The following is an 18,283-nucleotide window of genomic DNA, read 5'->3' as shown; positions in this document are numbered from 1 at the left end:
TTTGCGTCCATCTGTTTTATTAACGCGACGTTTCCATTTAATCCGCCCCATCTCCTGTATTAACGCGGCGAGGATTAGACGCTGGACACTCTGCGAAATCACTCTCATTTATCAGCACCTGTCTCCACCCGGGCGAGAGGGGCCGGCGCGCCTCCCCAACACACACACCGCCGCCGCCCGTCACTCAAAGCCATCGCCCCCGACGACGCCGCGGCTCCAATCAGCCTTATGGTTTCATCGCACTGAAAGCAGAAGCGACGCCGGCGTTTTCGTTTATTTATTCGTCCGGAAGAGACGAGGTGTCTGTTTCTTTTGCGCGATTCTTTCAGATTGGAGCGCTTTGGACGGTTTAGTTTTTTTTTTTTATCTTTACGGAGACCAAACCAGGGCGAGGTACGGGTCAGATCTGTGGAGAGGCGACGCCGCTCACAGTCACAATGAACCTTTTTTTTTAGCTCGAAAACCACCTGGAATTGGATTGAATTTTCACACTGCGGGACATTTCAGGCAGAGAAAAGCATAAACAGCACATCAAAGTTGGGACTAAACCATATCCTAGACCAGGACTAGACCAGGACTAAACCAGGACTAGACCAGGACTAGACCAGGACTAAACCAGGACTTTAAAAGGACCAATTAGGGCTGTTTTCAAACTTAAAAAACAAATCAAAGTTCAGACTAAATCCTGTTCTTGACCACAGACTAGACCAAGACTAGAACAGGATTAAACCAAGACTAGACCAAGACTAGACCAGGACTAGACCAGGACTAGACCAGGACTTTAAAAGGACCAAACCAAATCTTTAATTGTCATGCTTGGAATGGTTTAGGGATTTGTTTAAACTTAAAAAAACGAATCAAAGTTCAGACTAGACCAGGACTAGACCAGGACTAGACCAGGACTAGACCAGGACTAGACCAGGACTAGACCAGGACTAGACCAGGACTAGACCAGGGCTTAAAAAGGACCAAACCAAGTCTTTAAATTGTCATGCCTGGAATAGTTTAGGGTTGTTTTCAAACTTAAAGAACGAATCAAAGTTGAGATTAAACCTCGTTCTAGACCACAAACTAGACCAGGACTAGACCAGGACTAAACCAGGGACTAGACCAGGACTAAAACAAGTCAACACGTTATGGCTGCTTTCAAACTTAAAGAACAAATCAAGCTTCACACTAAACCGTTCTAAGACCAGAGACTAGACCAAGAGTAGACCAGAACTAGACCAGAACTAGACCAGGACTACCCCAGGACTACACCAGGACTTTAAAAGGACTAAAACAAGTCTTTAAATTGTAATTCTTAGAATGGTTTAGGGCTGTTTTCAAATTTAAAGAACGAATCAAAGTTCAGACTAAACCCATTTCTAGACCACAGACTAGACCAGGACTAGACCAGGACTAGACCAGACTAGACCAGGACTAGACCAGGACTAAACCAGGACTAGACCAAAATTAGACCAAGACTAGACCAGGACTTTAAAAGAACCAAACCAAGTCTTTAAATCGTAGCGCTTGGAATGGTTTAGAATCAAATTTCAGACTAAACCCCTTTCTAGACCAGAGACTAGACCAGGGACTGGACCAGAGACTAGACCAAGACAAGGCCAGGACGAGACCAGGGACTAGACCAGGATTAAACCAGGACTTTAAAGGGACGTCTAAGCGAGTCTTTAAATTGTAGAACTTGGACTGGTTTAGGGCTGTGTTCAGAAGAACGAAGCAAAGTTCAGACTAAACGCCTTTCTAGACCCGGACTAGACCCGGACTAGACCAAGACTAGACTAGACCCGGACTAGACCAAGACTAGACCAGAGACTAGACAAGACTAGACCAGGACTAAGACTAGACCAAGACTAGACTAGACAGAGACTAGACCAGGACTAGACCCGGACTAGACCCAGACTAGACCAGAGACTAGACCAGAGACTAGACCAGGACTAGATCAGGTTCAGACCCGGACTAGACCAGGATTCGACGAGGACTAGACCAAGACTAGACCAGGACTAAACCAGGACTTTAAAAGGACCAAACCAAGTCTTTAAATCGTAATATTTGTAATAGTTTAGGGGCTGTGTTCAAACTTAAAGAACGAATCAAAGTTCAGACTAAATCTCATTCTAGACCAGGACTAGACCAGGACTAGACCAGGACTAGACCAGGACTTTAAAAGGACCAAACCAAGTGTTGCGGGGTCGGGTGTGAGAGGTCAGAGGTCACAGTGTGTGAGTAAATGGAGAAGTGACAGAAATGATCTTTAATGGAGCAGATAAAAAGGTTAAAGCCCCAGAGAGTGAAGAGCTCGTCTGCTTCAGTTTGACTCAAACACGTTTAATCCACTAATGATCCTGAGAAAAAAAACATCACAAACATAAAATATAAAAAAAACATCACAAATATAAAATATAAAAAAAACATCACAAACATGAAATATAAAAAAACATCACAAATATAAAATATAAAAAAACATCACAAACATGAAATATATAAAAAAACATCACAAATATAAAATATAAAAAAAACATCACAAATATAAAATATAAAAAACATCACAAACATGAAATATAAAAAACATCACAAATATAAAATATAAAAAAACATCACAAATATAAAATATAAAAAAACATCACAAATATAAAAAAACATCACAAACATGAAATATAAAAAAACATCACAAATATAAAATATAAAAAAACATCACAAACATGAAATATAAAAAAACATCACAAACATGAAATATAAAAAAAACATCACAAATATAAAATATAAAAAAACATCACAAATATAAAATATAAAAAAACATCACAAACATGAAATATAAAAAAACATCACAAATATAAAATATAAAAAAACATCAACAAACATGAAATATAAAAAAACATCACAAATATAAAATATAAAAAAAACATCACAAATATAAAATATAAAAAAAACATCACAAATATAAAATATAAAAAAACATGTAAACAAAAATATTACAATTATAATATATAATTTATAATATATAATATATAAAATTATGATGACTTAAAAAAATAAAAAAAAAAAAAAAACTGAAAGAAACAGAAATTGAAGTTATAGTGGATTGAACTAAACCAGGACTAAACCAGGACTAAACCAGGACTAAAACAGGACTAAACCAGGACTAGACAAGTGTTAAATCAGATTTCCACCTGTGTTCGTCCTGATCTCGGGGAGTGTGATTAAACGGTCGGCGGTGACAGACTGAGACCAGAGTGAGACCAGAGTGAGACCGTGACCTTTTCTTTTAGCCCCCGTCGACCTCTGACCCCTGACCCCCGGTGTTTATCTCCGTCTCTTGTGTTTTCGTTCGTCGTTCGTTAGCGGCGTTTGACGTACGGCCCCGGGTTAAGTTCAGTTCACAGACTCAATCACATCAGCACCGCGACCCCGACTGTCCAAACCAAAACACCACCCGGATTTAACAACAAATATATCAAAAAAACACAAATGCAAACCAGGACTAAACCAGGACTAAACCAGGACTGAACCAGGACTAAACCAGGACTAAACCAGGACTAAACTAACAAACCAGGACTAACCAGGACTAAACCAGGACTAAACAGGACTAAACCAGGACTAAACCAGACTGACTAAAACACACATATATAGCAAATTTCTTAAACAAACATTAATAATATATTGATAAAATAAACACTTGAAAAAAACTGATGCCTGGGGGGGGGCACAGTCGCCCTCCACTGCAGACTGTTTAATACAGACTGTTTAATACAGACTGTTTTAATAATAGACCCATAGAATTAAAATCATTTTGTATGTTTGGCTAAAATTTTCCACAAATTGCATTTCCAAATAAATAAACAGACAATAAAATATCATGTGCTCAAATAAATAATTAGTCATAAATGTTTAATCACAGATCATGAAAAGTGTCCTCCTGGACAAATATGTCCAACGCACTTTGGGATGTTCAGGTCTTTCATAGTTTTTACGGTTATATTTTATCCAAATCATTATTCAATTGTGACTCTATTATGTTCCATCAAAATGATTAAAACATAAAATGAATGTTTTATAAATCATATGTGGACATATAAATATAGAAATATAAAAACATATATACATATGTTATTATCTTCATCAGGTTTAATCAGCCCAAATAACAAAGAGAAATGAATAAATTGAGTTCAGGCTCAGGAGGTTAAGATTCATGAAGAATATTCACAATAATGTTGAGATTTGTCAGAAATTTTAAAAAGTATGATGTTGTTTAATGTAGTTTTCCTGCCCCTGTGTGAGACGTCCCCATGACGACCAAAAAAACTCACTGTGGTTCAAATGTTCAAACTACAGATTCACGTCCACATGGGAATCAAACACTGGACTGAATTTACACGTCATTTAGTCCAGAACTGGTCCTGGACGGTCAACCGGTCTAAACGCAAGGTCAAAGACTAAACCAGGTCTAAACCAGGTCTAAACCAGGTCTAAACCGGTCTAAACCAGGTCTAAACCAGGTCTAAACCAGGTCTAAAACCAGGTCTAAGGTCTAAACCCGGTCTAAACCAGGTCTAAACCAGGTCTAAACCAGGTCTAAACCAGGTCTAAACCCGGTCTAAAACCAGGTCGGTCTAACCAGGTCTAAACCAGGTCTAAACCCGGTCTAAACCCGGTCTAAACCCGGTCTAAACCAGGTCTAAACCAGGTCTAAACCCGGGTCTAAACCCAGGTAAACCAGGTCTAAACCAGGTCTAAACCAGGTCAGGTCTAAACTAAACCAGGTCTAAACCAGGTCTAAACCAGGTCTAAACCAGGTCTAAACTAGATCTAAACCAGGTCTAAACTAGATCTTAAACTAGATCTAAACCGGTCTAAAACCGGTCTAAACCCGGTCCCTGTGCATATTCTAGTTTTGGTGTTTTTTTGACGTTCTGGTTCTGGTTCTGGTTCTCCTCAGGGCTGGAGCTGCCGTTCATGATGATGCCTCACCCGCTGTTGCCGATGGGTTTGCCGCCGGCGTCCGTTGCCATGGCGATGTCTCAGATGAACCACCTCAGCACCTTCGCCAACATGGCCGCCGCCGCACAGCAGATCCACACGCACGTCCACCGCGAGCCCGTCATCAAGGTGAGAGAACGCCGACCGTCCGAACGCCGACACCGTCCGAACGTCCAAACGTCCAAACGTCCAAACATCCAAACGTGACGAGAGAAGAACACGAGGGACAAAACTGAGCCCTGAGGGACGACCACAGAATTTACTCTATGTTATTATAGTTAAGAAAAAAAAAAAGTAAAGTAAAGTTTTCATTTTGTTTATTCTTATGTCTTTTGTTGTTTTATTTGCTCAATTAAAAAAAAAAAAAGAAATTAAGTATGTGTTTCTATGATCTGGACTTAATCTGGGACTTAACCAGGACTAAACAGGACTGGACCAGAATTAAAACCAAAACTGGACCAGACTGATCAGGACCTGACCAGGACTAACCAAAACTGGACCAGACTGAACCAAAACTGGACTGGACCAAAACTGGACCAGACTGGACTAAGACTGGACCAAAACTGGACCAGGACTGGACTAAGACTGGACCAAGACTGACCAGGACTACTGACCAAAACTGGACCAAGACTGGACTAAGACTGGACCAAAACTGGACCAAGACTGACTGACCACTAGACCAAAGACTGGACTAAACTGGACCAGGACTGAACCAAAACTGGACCAAGACTGGACTAAGACTGGACCAAGACTGGACCAGGACTAAACCAAAACTGGACCAGGACTGAGCCAGTACTAGACCAGAACTTGACCAGGACTAAACCAGACCTAAATCAGGACTGTGGAGCAGGACTAGACCAGGACTAAACCAGGGTAAAAATCAGGACCAAGCCAGGACCAAACCAAGATTAATCCAGGACTAAAACAGAACTAAACCAGGACTGAAATAGAATTAAGAAAAACTGAACTGACAAAACCACAACTCAGCAGGCCAAAATTAGGTCAAAACCAGAACTAAACTCAGGAATTAGACCAGGACTAGACCAAGACTAAACCAGGAAACGGGATAACCAGGAATAGACCAGGACTAGACCAAGGACTAAACCAGGACTAAACCAGGAGTAGACCAGGACTCAACCACGACTCAGCCAGGTCTAAATTTGGTTAAAACCAGGACTAAAGGAGGAGTAGGACCAGGATTAGACCAGAACTTGACTAAGACTAAACCAGGACTAAACAGAACTAAACCAACAGATAAACCAGGACTCAACCACCACTCAACCAGGTCTAAATTAGGTCAAAACCAGGACTAGAGCAGGACCAAACCAAGACTGAAATGGAACTAAACCAGAACTGAACCAGGACTAAACCAGGCCTAAATTAGGACAAGATCAGGAGTGGATCAAAACTGGACCAGGACTGAGCCAGTTCTAGACCAGAACTTTGACCAGGACTAAACCGGGATTAAACCAGGATTAAAATCAGGACCAGGCCAGGACCTAACCAAGACCAAACCAGGACTGAAATAGAACTAAACCAGGACTAGACCAGGACTTGATCAGGACTAAACTAGGACAAGACCTGAACTGGGCCAGACTAGACCAGGATTAGACAAGGACTAGACCAGGACTAAAACCAGGACTAGACCAGTAGACAGGATAGGACTAGACTAAACCAGGACTAAACCAGGAGTAGACCAGGACTCAACCACGACTCAGCCAGGTCTAAATTAGGTCAAAACCAGGACTAAACGAGGACTAGACCAGGACTAAACCAGGACTAGACCAGGACCAGACCAGAACTAGACCAAGACTAAACCAGGACTAAAAGAGAACTAAACTAGGACTCAACCACCACTCAACCAGGTCTAAATTAGGTCTAGAACCAGGACTGAACCAGGACTGAACCAGGACTGAACCAGGACTAGACCAGAACCGGACCAGGTCTTTGATGGGTCTGGTGTTGTTTCAGGAGCGGGTGTGTGACAGTCCGTCTCTGTCTCCGTCGGGGGATGAAAACACTCCTCTTGAGTCTCAGCCCAGCAGCTCCGCCTCCAGCTCCCCGGAAAGACTCGGTAAAACCACTAAACTCTCAGTCCAAGTGTTTGAGTCATCTAGCGATCTCTCCCGGGCCCTGTTCAAACCCTGCACGAGATTCTGTACGAGGCTCCGCCCACAAGCCCACGTCCCCCCAGGCTCCAACGCGACAACTCAACATAAAAACACAAAAACTGAACACAGCAACTGGACAAACCTGATGTGTGCGCTCTGAAGGGGGAGTGACTTAGCTCGTGTTAATACATTATAACAAAAACTCTTTAAATGAAAGTAAAATAATAAATGTTATAACAGTTACAAAATAGGAGTAAAAAATATAATACTGTCTTGAATTATAAAAAAGACCCGTCAATATTTCTTCTATAATTTAAACGTATCCATGTAATACTCCCTACAACTGTGCAACAGCTCACCCTTATGTCACAGATAATACTCCCTACAACTGTACAACACAACAGATAATACTCCCTACAACTGTACAACAGCTCACCCTTATGTCACAGATAATACTCCCTACAACTGTACAACAGCTCACCCTTATGTCACAGATAATACTCCCTACAACTGTACAACAACAACAGATAATACTCCCTACAACTGTGTAAAACAGATAATACTCCCTACAACTGCACAACAACAGATAATACTCCCTACAACTGTACAACAAGAGATAATACTCCCTACAACTGTGTAAAAATAAATAATACTCCCCACAATTGTACAACAACATATAATACTCCCTACAACTGTACAACAACTCATGCTTATGTCACAGATAATACTCCCTACAACTTCACAACAGATAATACTCCCTACAACTGTACAACTTGTCCTTATGTGACACATAATACTCCCTACAACCGTGTAACAACAGATAATACTCCCTACAACTGTGTAAAAACAGATAATACTCCCTACAACCGTGTAAACAACAGATAATACTCCCTACAACTGTGTAAAAACAGATAATATTCCCTACAACTGTAGAACAACTCATGCTTATGTCACGGATAATACTCCCTACAACTTCACAACAGATAATATTCCCTACAACTGTGTAAAAACAGATAATACTCCTTACAAGTGTACAACAACTCACCCTTTTGTGACAGATAATACTCCCCACAACTGTATGACAACAGATAATACTCCCTACAACTGTACAACAAAAGTTAATACTCCCTACAACTGTACATTAACAGATAATACTCCCTACAACTGTCCATTAACAGATAATACTCCCTACAGTTGTATGTAGTGTGCAGTACAGAGTGTAGAGGGTTTTTCTTTAAGATTCTCTGCGTTCAAAATGACAGGATCATTTTGTTTTTTAAATGTTAATCGCTACGGAAACGTCCCACATTGGTGTCGTTGCGTAACCGGGGCGTCGTACATCTGCGGAGTCGAGCGGGAAAACGATAACGACGACGCGCGGGGGGGGGGGGGGGGGGGTCTTCTCCATGTGGGTCACGATCTCGGCGGGAAGCTCCGGCCTCATTAGTCTCAGGACAGGTAAAGGTGAGAGGCGTGAGTAATGCTCCAGCGCACGGGTCACCGCTCCAAATAGGACACACACGACACACACACACACGACACACACACACACACACAACACAAACACACACACACACACACACACACACACACACACACACACACAACACACACACACACACACACACACACACACACAACACACACACACACAACACACACACACACACACACACACACACACACACACACACACACACACACACACAACACACACAACACACACACACACACACAACACACACACACACACACATCACACACACACACACACACAACACACACAACACACACAACACAACACACACACAACAACACACACACACAACACACACAACACACACAACACACACAACACACACACACACACACACAAACACACAACACACACACACACACAACAACACACACACACACAACAACAACAACAACCTAATGTGACAGATAATACTCCCTACAACAACTGTACAAGACAACAAATACAATACAACATATAATACTCCCTACAACTGTACAACAACATATACAAGCGAACACACACATATATACACAACTACAAGTTGATAATACTCCCTACAACTGTAAACAACAATGATAATACTCCCTACAACTGTACAACAACAGATAATACTCCCTACAAATATGTAATACAACACATATAATACTCCCTACAACTGTACAACAATATATAAGATATACACAATACAACAATACACACACGACATATAATACTCCCTACAACTGTACAACAACTCAGCCTTATGTGACAGATAATACTCCCTACAACTGTACAGCAGCCTACAGAGGTAACACATAATACACACAATATACATGAGTCCAGCATATAATACTCCCTACAACTGTATTACTCACCCTTATGTCACAGATAATACTCCCTACAACTGTACAACAAACCAAACAAACGACTCAGAAAATTCCACGGCTTTAACTCATTACGGGTTATTAAAGGTCCTGAACAGACTTTACACACACACACACACACACACACACACACACACACACACACACACACACACACACACACACATATTTTCGTATGATTCCTGTAAGCGGACACACGCTCGCGCCGCTGACACTTTCCCCCCCGTGACAGATAACAAACGATCCGGAGACGCACAAAAAGCTTCTCAAAACAAAAAACCGGCGGAAGTTCGAATATCGATCGTCCGTCTTGGAGCGCATCAATCAGCGGGGGGCATAAGTAAAGCGGCGGCGGCGAGTGGGGGGGCGGGGGCGCGGCGAGGGGCTAAAAGGGGTGAGCCAGGTCAGCCGCTAAAAGCCTGAGCGTGTGAGCCGCCCGCCCGCCCGCCCGCGTGTGTGTGTGTGTGTGTGTTTTCAATCTCTCGTCCATAACAATGCTCCATCTGCGAACGTGTCGTCTGCTCGCGTCAGCACCATCCCGGACCTGCCCCGCTGCGATCAATAACGCAAAAAAGTCCCCGCAGGAATACACCGCGCCGCACGCACAACTGCAGACGCACGACGGCAAACACACACACGGCAAACACACACACGGCAAACACACACACGGCAAACACACACAGCTGCTGTTAGAGGGTGTGTGGAGGATTTTTTTTTTTTTTTTACTTTCACATTTTGAAACTAAAAAAGAAAAAAAAATCTTCAACTCCTACAAAATATAAACTGATAAACCTTAAATTTGTTGTAGCTATATTATATTATTTTTTTTCTATAACATGGAAAAAAAAAAAAAAAAAACTCTAACTGGATTTTTTCCCCCTGCTTTTTATTTATTTTTTATTTATTTATTGTCAAAATAGAGAGCATTTTTTTTCATGTGAGTTGTTCTACAGTTGTAGGAGTATTATCTGTTGTGTTGTACAGTTGTAGGGAGTATTACTGTCTGTTACATGTGATATTATCTGTTTGTAACAGTTGTAGGGAGTATATCTGTTTTGTACTGTTTAATTGTTGTACATGTAGGGAAGTATATTATGTATATTGTTGTACAGTTGTAGGGAGTATTATCTTGTTGTACAGTTGTAGGGAGTATTTATGTGTTTTTGTACAGTTGTAGGAGTATTATCTGTTGTTGTACAGTTGTAGGGAGTATTATCTTGTTGTACAGTTGTAGGGAGTATTATGTGTTGTTGTACAGTTGTAGGGAGTATTATGTGTTGTTGTACAGTTGTAGGGAGTATTATGTGTTGTTGTACAGTTGTAGGGAGTATTATCTTGTTGTACAGTTGTAGGGAGTATTATGTGTTGTTGTACAGTTGTAGGGAGTATTATCTTGTTGTTACAGTTGTAGGGAGTATTATCTGTTGTTGTACAGTTGTAGGGAGTATTATCTTGTTGTACAGTTGTAGGGAGTATTATCTTGTTGTACAGTTGTAGGGAGTATTATCTGTTGTTGTACAGTTGTAGGGAGTATTATCTTTGTTGTACAGTTGTAGGGAGTATTATCTGTTGTTGTACAGTTGTAGGGAGTATTATCTTGTTGTTGTACAGTTGTAGGGAGTATTATCTGTTTGTTGTTGTACAGTTGTAGGGAGTATTATCTGTTGTGTACAGTTGTAGGGAGTATTATCTTGTTGTACAGTTGTAGGGAGTATTATCTTGTTGTACAGTTGTAGGGAGTATTATTATGTTGTTGTACAGTTGGAGGGAGTATTATCTTGTTGTACAGTTGTAGGGAGTATTATTATACAGTTGTATTATCTTGTTGTACAGTTGTAGGGAGTATTATATCTTGTTGTACAGTTGTAGGTTGGAGTAGTATCTTGTTGTACAGTTGTAGGGAGTATTATCTTGTTGTACAGTTGTAGGGAGTATTATCTTGTTGTACAGTTGTAGGGAGTATTATCTGTTACATAAGGGTGAGTTGTAACTTACTTTGAAATTAAGTTTAATTCTAAATAATCATTAAAGACATTTTTCACTTTTACACGAGACTTTTAATTCTGAACAAAAATAACTTCATTTTGATTAAAAATGAAAAAGTCCATGTAAACACTTAACTCTCGTCTCTATGGCGACTGATCAGTTTAACGTCATACTTTGGAACACTGCAGGTGAAGCACTGACATCTCCATGGAAACAGGCACCCGACGGGCTCTGTGTTAGAAAAGTTCCGTGGTGCGTCTTTAATCCCCGCGTCCGTTACGGAGTGAGGTCACCTGGACTCGTGCGTTTGCTTTTTCGCGGCGTCGGTGAAACGGCGGTTTGTTTAAAATAAACGAGCGCTGGAGGGTTTAAAGTGGGTCGAGGAGTGATGGGTGAACGTGAAAGTGAAAGTGAGCCGTGTGCAGAGCGCCGGGGGGAATAAGAGCCGACGCCGAGCTCGTTACGGCTCCGACCGGCTCCATACGTCACATGAACACGAGCGCACACATGTAAAACCCCGATGATCCACAGAATAAGGCAAGGCAAGTTTATTTGTACAGCACAATTCGTACACAAAGTAATTCAAAGTGTTTTACAGAATAAGAAATACATTAAAATCATAATAAAAACAAATCAAAACATAAATAATCATGAAGATTAAAATTAAAAAAGAGAGACATAAATTGGAGAGAAGAGTGCGGAATGAAAAACCTTTCAGTTATTTGCACAGTTAAACAGAAATGTTTTGAGTCTGGATTTAAACAGCGTCACAGAAGAGTCTGTCTCACATGTTCAGACTGTTCCAGGTTTTAGCTGCATGAACCTGAAACTCTGACTCCCCTTGTTTAGTCGTGACTCTGGGCACCAGCAGGAGTTGGTCCCTGAGCTCCTCAGAGTGTGAGATGTTCATATGACACTAACATGTCACAGATGGACTTTGGTGCTCGGACATGGAGACACTTGTACAAACAGAGCTGCTTTAAAGTCTCTGAGCCACAGGAGCCAGTGCAGAGACCTGAGACCAGGACTTATGTGCTCGTACTTCCTAGTTCGAGTCAGGACCCGAGCTGCAGCGTTCTGGATGTTCTGGATGTTCTGGATGTTCTGGATGTTCTGGATGTTCTGGATGTTCTGGATGTTCTGGATGTTCTGGATGTTCTGGATGTTGTGGATGTTCTGGATGTTCTGGATTCTGGATGTTGTGGATGTTGTGGATGTTCTGGATGTTGTGGATGTTGTGGATGTTGTGGATGTTGTGGATGTTCTGGATGTTCTGGATGTTCTGGATGTTGTGGATGTTCTGGATGTTCTGGATGTTCTGGATGTTCTGGATGTTCTGGATGTTCTGGATGTTCTGGATGTTCTGGATGTTCTAGGATGTTCTGGATGTTCTGGATGTTCTGGATGTTCTGGATGTTGTGGATGTTCTGGATGTTCTGGATGTTCTGGATGTTGTGGATGTTGTGGATGTTGTGGATGTTCTGGATGTTGTGGATGTTCTGGATGTTGTGGATGTTCTGGATGTTCTGATGTTCTGGATGTTCTGGATGTTCTGGATGTTCTGGATGTTGTGGATGTTCTGGATGTTCTGCAGCGTCTCACAGCTCGTTTGGAGAGACCAGTGAGCAGAACATTACAGTATCTAACCTACTGGAGACAAACGCATGGATAAGTTTCTCCAAGTCTGATTTAGACAGTAAACCTTTGATTTTTGCTCTGTTTTTTAGATGGTAAAAAGGCTGCAGATGTTATTGACTTGATGTGGCTGTTAAAGTTCAAGTCTGAGTCCATTATTACCCCGAGATTTCTTGCCTGATTTGAAGGTTTTAGAGAGAGAGACTGGAGGTGATGCTGACACTGTCCCTTTGTTTTCTGTGGACCAAACACTATGACTTCAGTTTTGTCAGAGAGTTTAGCTGGAGAAAGTTGTTTTGCATCCACAAAACAGAATAAGCAGACACACACACACACACACACACACAACTGTGCTCACGCTTTTGTGTCCATGTGTAAAGAGACGGAGTCAGTCTTTAGTCTCTGTAACTTTACAGTTGAGGGTCCATCACCTGCTTGTTTCTATGGATACGTCATTGCTCTGCCTGGAATGGACCAATCACTGGGTAAATCAGTGACTCCTCCTGCAGCGCTGAACTAAACCAACACCTGCAGGACGTTCAGCGGCTGGAACGAAGACCCGAGCAACTCAAGTCAATGTGGGGAAGAGTTTGAGATTGACAGTTGTCAGAGCCAATCAGATTTCACTGAGTTATGGGCGGGATCGTATCACGACGTTTTCCAGGCCTTTGTGAATATCCTGTAATAGCGACGAAAACCACACTGGACACTTCGATTTGGACGCCTCAGGGACGTCGGGAAGAAGAAGAAGACAGAGAAAGAACCGGAAAAAAAGAACCGGAGCTCGGAGCCCGCGGAGGCTTGGACACGTTGCAAAAAAAAAAAAAAAAAAAAAGTGTAAAATTTAAAGAACGTCAAACTTAAAGAAAAGCTCGTGGTGGACATTTTCAAAATAAAAGCGAGTGAGCAACAGACATTTATGATAAAAAAATAAAATATAAATAATAATAATAATAATAATAATAATAATAATAATAAAAACTGCGTGTCGTAATAAACAAAAATGGATATGGATAAAAACTGCGTTAAGCATTAAAATAATTGTCGGCGTAGTTAACGCAAAATTAACGTGTTAACGTGCCCGGCCCTAATAATTAATAATGAATCATTTCAAGAAATCAATAATGAGATAATTGAAAAAAACAAACTAAGATAAACTACTGCAAAAAAACAAACAAAAAAACCACCTAAATACATTTTTTTTTCTCCTTTTGTTTTCTGTTTGACGTCTCTGACACGAGTTGAAACCAAACAAATAAATAAACCGCTGTGTGAGCGGAGTCGCCTCTCCACAGATCTGACCTGGAACTCGGTCTGGTTTGGTTTCCGTGGAGATAGAAAGATTTAATGATTTAAGGAAGAAGAAGAGGAAGAAGAGGAGGAGGAGGAAGAGACATGTGCTCCAGAGAGTCTTAATCAGTGGTAATTTCACACCAGATTTAACCCAGAAATAAACAGAGAAGGAAAAGAAGGAGAGAGGGAGAGAGAGGGAGGAGAGAAAAACAGAAGAATGGAGAGAGGGATGAAAGAGACAGAGAGAGAGAGGAGAGGATTAAGCTAAGGAGAGACGAGAGAGAGAGGAGAGAAGAGAGAAGAGAAGGAGAAGAGAGGAAGAGAGAGGAGAGAGAAGGAAAGAGAGGAGAGAGAGAGAAGGAGAGAGAGAGAGAGAGAGAAGGAAAGAGAGAAGAGAGAGAGAGAGAGAGAGAAGGAGAGAGAAGGAGAAGAGAGAGAGAGAGAAGAGAGAGAGAAGGAGAAGAGAGAGAGAGAGAGAGAGAAGGAGAAGAGAGAGAGAGAGAGAGGAGAGAGAGAGAGAGAGAGAGAGAGAAGGAGAAGAGAGAGAGAGAGAGAGAGAGAGAGGAGAGAGAAGGAGAGAGGAGAGAGAGAGAGGAGAAGAGAGAGAGAGAGAGAAGAGAGAGAGAGAGGAGAGAGAGGAAGAGAGAGAGAGAGAGAGAGAGAGAGAGAGAGAGAGAGAGAGAGAGAGAGAAGGAGAGAGAGAGAGAGAGGAGAAGAGAGAGAGAGAGAGAAGAGAGAAAGAGAGAGAGAGAGAGAGAGAGAGAAGAAGGAGAGGAGAGAGAGGAAAGCAAAGAGGAGAGAGAGAAGGAAAGAGAGGAGAGAGAAGGAAAGAGAGGAGAGAGAGAGAGGGAGAGAAGAGGGAGGAGAGAGAAAGAAAGGAGAGAAAAGAGGGAGGGGAGAGAGAAAGAGGAGAGGATGAAGGTAAGGAGAGACAGGGAGAGGGAGGAGAGAAGGAGAGAGGGAGGAGACAGTGACAGAAAAAAAGAAAGAGAGAGAGAAAGAACAGAGAGAGGAGAGAGGGAGAAGAGAAAGGAAGAAGAGAAAGGTGGAAAAAAGAAAGACAAAAACATAGAGGGAGAGGAAAGGGAACGAGAGAGGAGAGAGAGTAAGAGATAAACAGATAGAGGAGAAGAGGGAAGAGGAGAGAGAAGGAGAGAGAGAGAGATGAAGAGATGGAGAGATGGAGAGATGAAGAAGAGAGAGATGGAGGGATGAAGAAGAGGAGGAGACGCTCTGCTCTTTAATCCGTCTCATTAAGTCGTCACATCGAGACTTTAATACTAACGAAGTCGAGCTCAAAGATCCACTGTTTCCTCTGCACCTGCGACCGACCGAGTCCAAAAGACCGAGACCAGAGCCGAGACCGAGACCGAGACCAGACCCCAAGACCGAGACCAGACCGAGACCAGAGACCGAGAGACCAGAGACCAGAGACCAGGACCGAGACCAGAGACCAGAGACCAGAGACCAGAAGACCAGAGACCAGAGACCAGAGACCGAGACCAGAGACCAGAGACCAGAGACCAGAGACCAGAGACCAGAGACCAGAGACCAGAGACCAGAGACCGAGACCAGACCCAAGACCGAGACCAGAGACCCAAGACCGAGACCAGAGACCAGAGACCAGAGACACGAGACCAGAGACCAGAGACCAGAGACCAGAGACCAGAGACCAGACACCCAAGACCAGAGACCAGAGACCAGAGCCGAGACCAAGACCAGAGACCGAGACCAGACCAGACCCGAGACCCAAGACCGAGACCAGAGACCAGAGCCAAGACCGAGACCAGAGACCGAGACCCGAGACCAGAGACCAGAGCTGAGACCGAGACCAGAGACCAGAGACCAGAGACCCGAGACCAGAGACCGAGACCAGAGACCGAGACCAGAGACCAGAGACCAGAGACCAGAGACCAGAGACCAGAGACCTGAGACCAGACCGAGACCAGAGACCAGAGACCAGAGCTGAGACCGAGACCAGAGCCGAGACCCAAGACCGAGACCAGAGACCAGAGACCAGAGCCGAGAACCAAAACTAAGGCAGAGAACCAGAAAACCGGGGCCGAGAACCAAAACCCAGAGCTGAAAACCAAAACCAGAGCAGAGCCGAGAACCAAAAACCAGAGTCGAGAACCGAAACCAGAGCCGAGACAGAGACCAGAGCCGAGACCTGAAACCAAAGCCGAGAACCAAACCCAGACCCGAGACCAAAACCAAAGCCGAGAACCGAAACAAGAGCCGAGAACCTAAACCACACCGACCACCGACTCAGGCTAAAAACTAGTGACGGGCAGATGAAGCTTCATGAAGCATTGAACTTTCCTCCAGTTGGTTCAGTCCAGCACAAAGCTTCTTGAAGCTTCATTTGCTCTAATCCAGGAGAGTCAAACTCATTTTGTTCCGGGGTCGTGTCCAACCGACTTTGATCCAAAGTGTCCGGATCAGAAAACTCATGTCATATAAACCCCAAAAATAACAATAAGTTCAAATATTTGTGCAGAGAAACACAAATCTATTACAGAAATCTTTTTTTAATTGATGAACTCTTTCTTTTACAAAATATTATAATATTATGAACAACCTGAAACTTTAAGAAAAATACAATTTCAACACAAAGTTTTAACATGAACTTGTCTGTAAACAGGAATAAGTCCATTTTTGTTGTAAAATCCTGCACTCGGCTCCACTTTTCTCATGTTGGACATTTTTCTGATGAGGGTGTCACGGTCAACAGTCAAAACGATCGTCCTTTAAGAGCGTTTGGAAAGAGACAAGTCTTCATTTGTGCTGCTCTGGTGGGAGGGGCCACGTACAGAGACGCTGGAGACGCTGCTGTGATAAACACCACACAAAATTAACAAGATTTTAATAGAAAATATAATTAAAATATTTTAGTAGAAAATCAGCTGAGGGCCAGATTAAAGGTCTTGGAGGGCTGGATCTGGCCCCCGGGCCGACATCTACTGGACACAAAAATATCAGTTGAAGTGTGTGGCATTTTGCCTGTGAATAAAACTGTCAGCAAAATAAAGAAAGATGCCAAACCTGTTTATTGTCGTGATGCAGTGAACTGTGTTTCTATGTATGAAAAATCATTATTTAGAAATGATGAAAATGGAAATCGCAACAAAATCCGAACCACTTCCTGAATCGGTCACGTGGCAGAGCCGGGCACCGAGGCTTTGGACGTCCTCCCCCAAAATGAAGCGAGCCTCGATACGCACGTCGCAGACCCACCCTTAAACCCCCCAAAACCCACCCTTAAACCCACCCTAAACCCACCCTTAAACCCACCCTTAACCCAAACCCACCCTTAAACCACCCTTAAACCCACCCTTAACCCACCCCCTTAACCCACCCTTAACCCACCCTTAACCCACCCTTAACCCACCCACCCTTAAAACCTTAACCCACCCTTAAACCCACCCTTAACCCCACCCTTACCCACCCTTAACCCACCCTTAAACCCTTAACCCCCTTAAACCCACCCTTAAACCCACCCTTAAACCCACCCTTAACCCACCCTTAAACCCCCTTACCCCCACCCTTAACCCCACCCTTTAAACCCACCCTTAAACCCACCCTTAAACCCACCCTTACCCTTAACCCACCCTTAACCCACCCTTAACCCACCCTTAAACCCACCCTTAACCCCACCTTAACCACCCTTAACCCACCCTTAAACCCACCCTTAAACCCCACCCTTAAACCCACCCTTAACCCACCCTTAACCCCCTTAACACCCTTAAAAACCCACGCTAAAAACCTGCTCAAAACCACACTTAAACTCTGCTGAAACTCGTTTTGGTTTAGAGTCTGATTTTGTGATTGTGAGTTTACTGTTTCATGTTGTATTTTTGTTTTTGTGTTTTTCAGAGGAGTTGTCTCTGGGTCAG

The 18,283-nt window shown here is 42.8% G+C and overlaps 1 protein-coding gene across 1 annotated transcript in view; it reads left to right on the top strand.

Annotated features, from left to right (window-relative positions):
- LOC110153480 (dachshund homolog 2-like) overlaps positions 1-18,283 on the top strand; it is a gene marked incomplete at its 3' end in the record, with an annotated part of 68,304 nt that overhangs the window by 30,448 nt on the left and 19,573 nt on the right. Inside the window, exons 6-7 of the mRNA XM_055161058.1 lie at positions 4,940-5,109; positions 6,952-7,182. Of these exons, the coding sequence (XP_055017033.1) occupies positions 4,940-5,109; positions 6,952-7,182 (401 nt within the window). The remainder of the gene's footprint in view (positions 1-4,939; positions 5,110-6,951; positions 7,183-18,283) is intronic.

This window comes from Boleophthalmus pectinirostris, unplaced genomic scaffold (genome assembly GCF_026225935.1).
Source record: "Boleophthalmus pectinirostris isolate CB_2022bp ecotype Guang Dong unplaced genomic scaffold, ASM2622593v1 HiC_scaffold_30, whole genome shotgun sequence".
Lineage (NCBI taxonomy): Eukaryota > Metazoa > Chordata > Actinopteri > Gobiiformes > Gobiidae > Boleophthalmus > Boleophthalmus pectinirostris.
The sequence above is the reverse complement of the archived record's forward strand: the minus strand, read 5'-3'. Positions and strand labels throughout refer to the sequence as shown.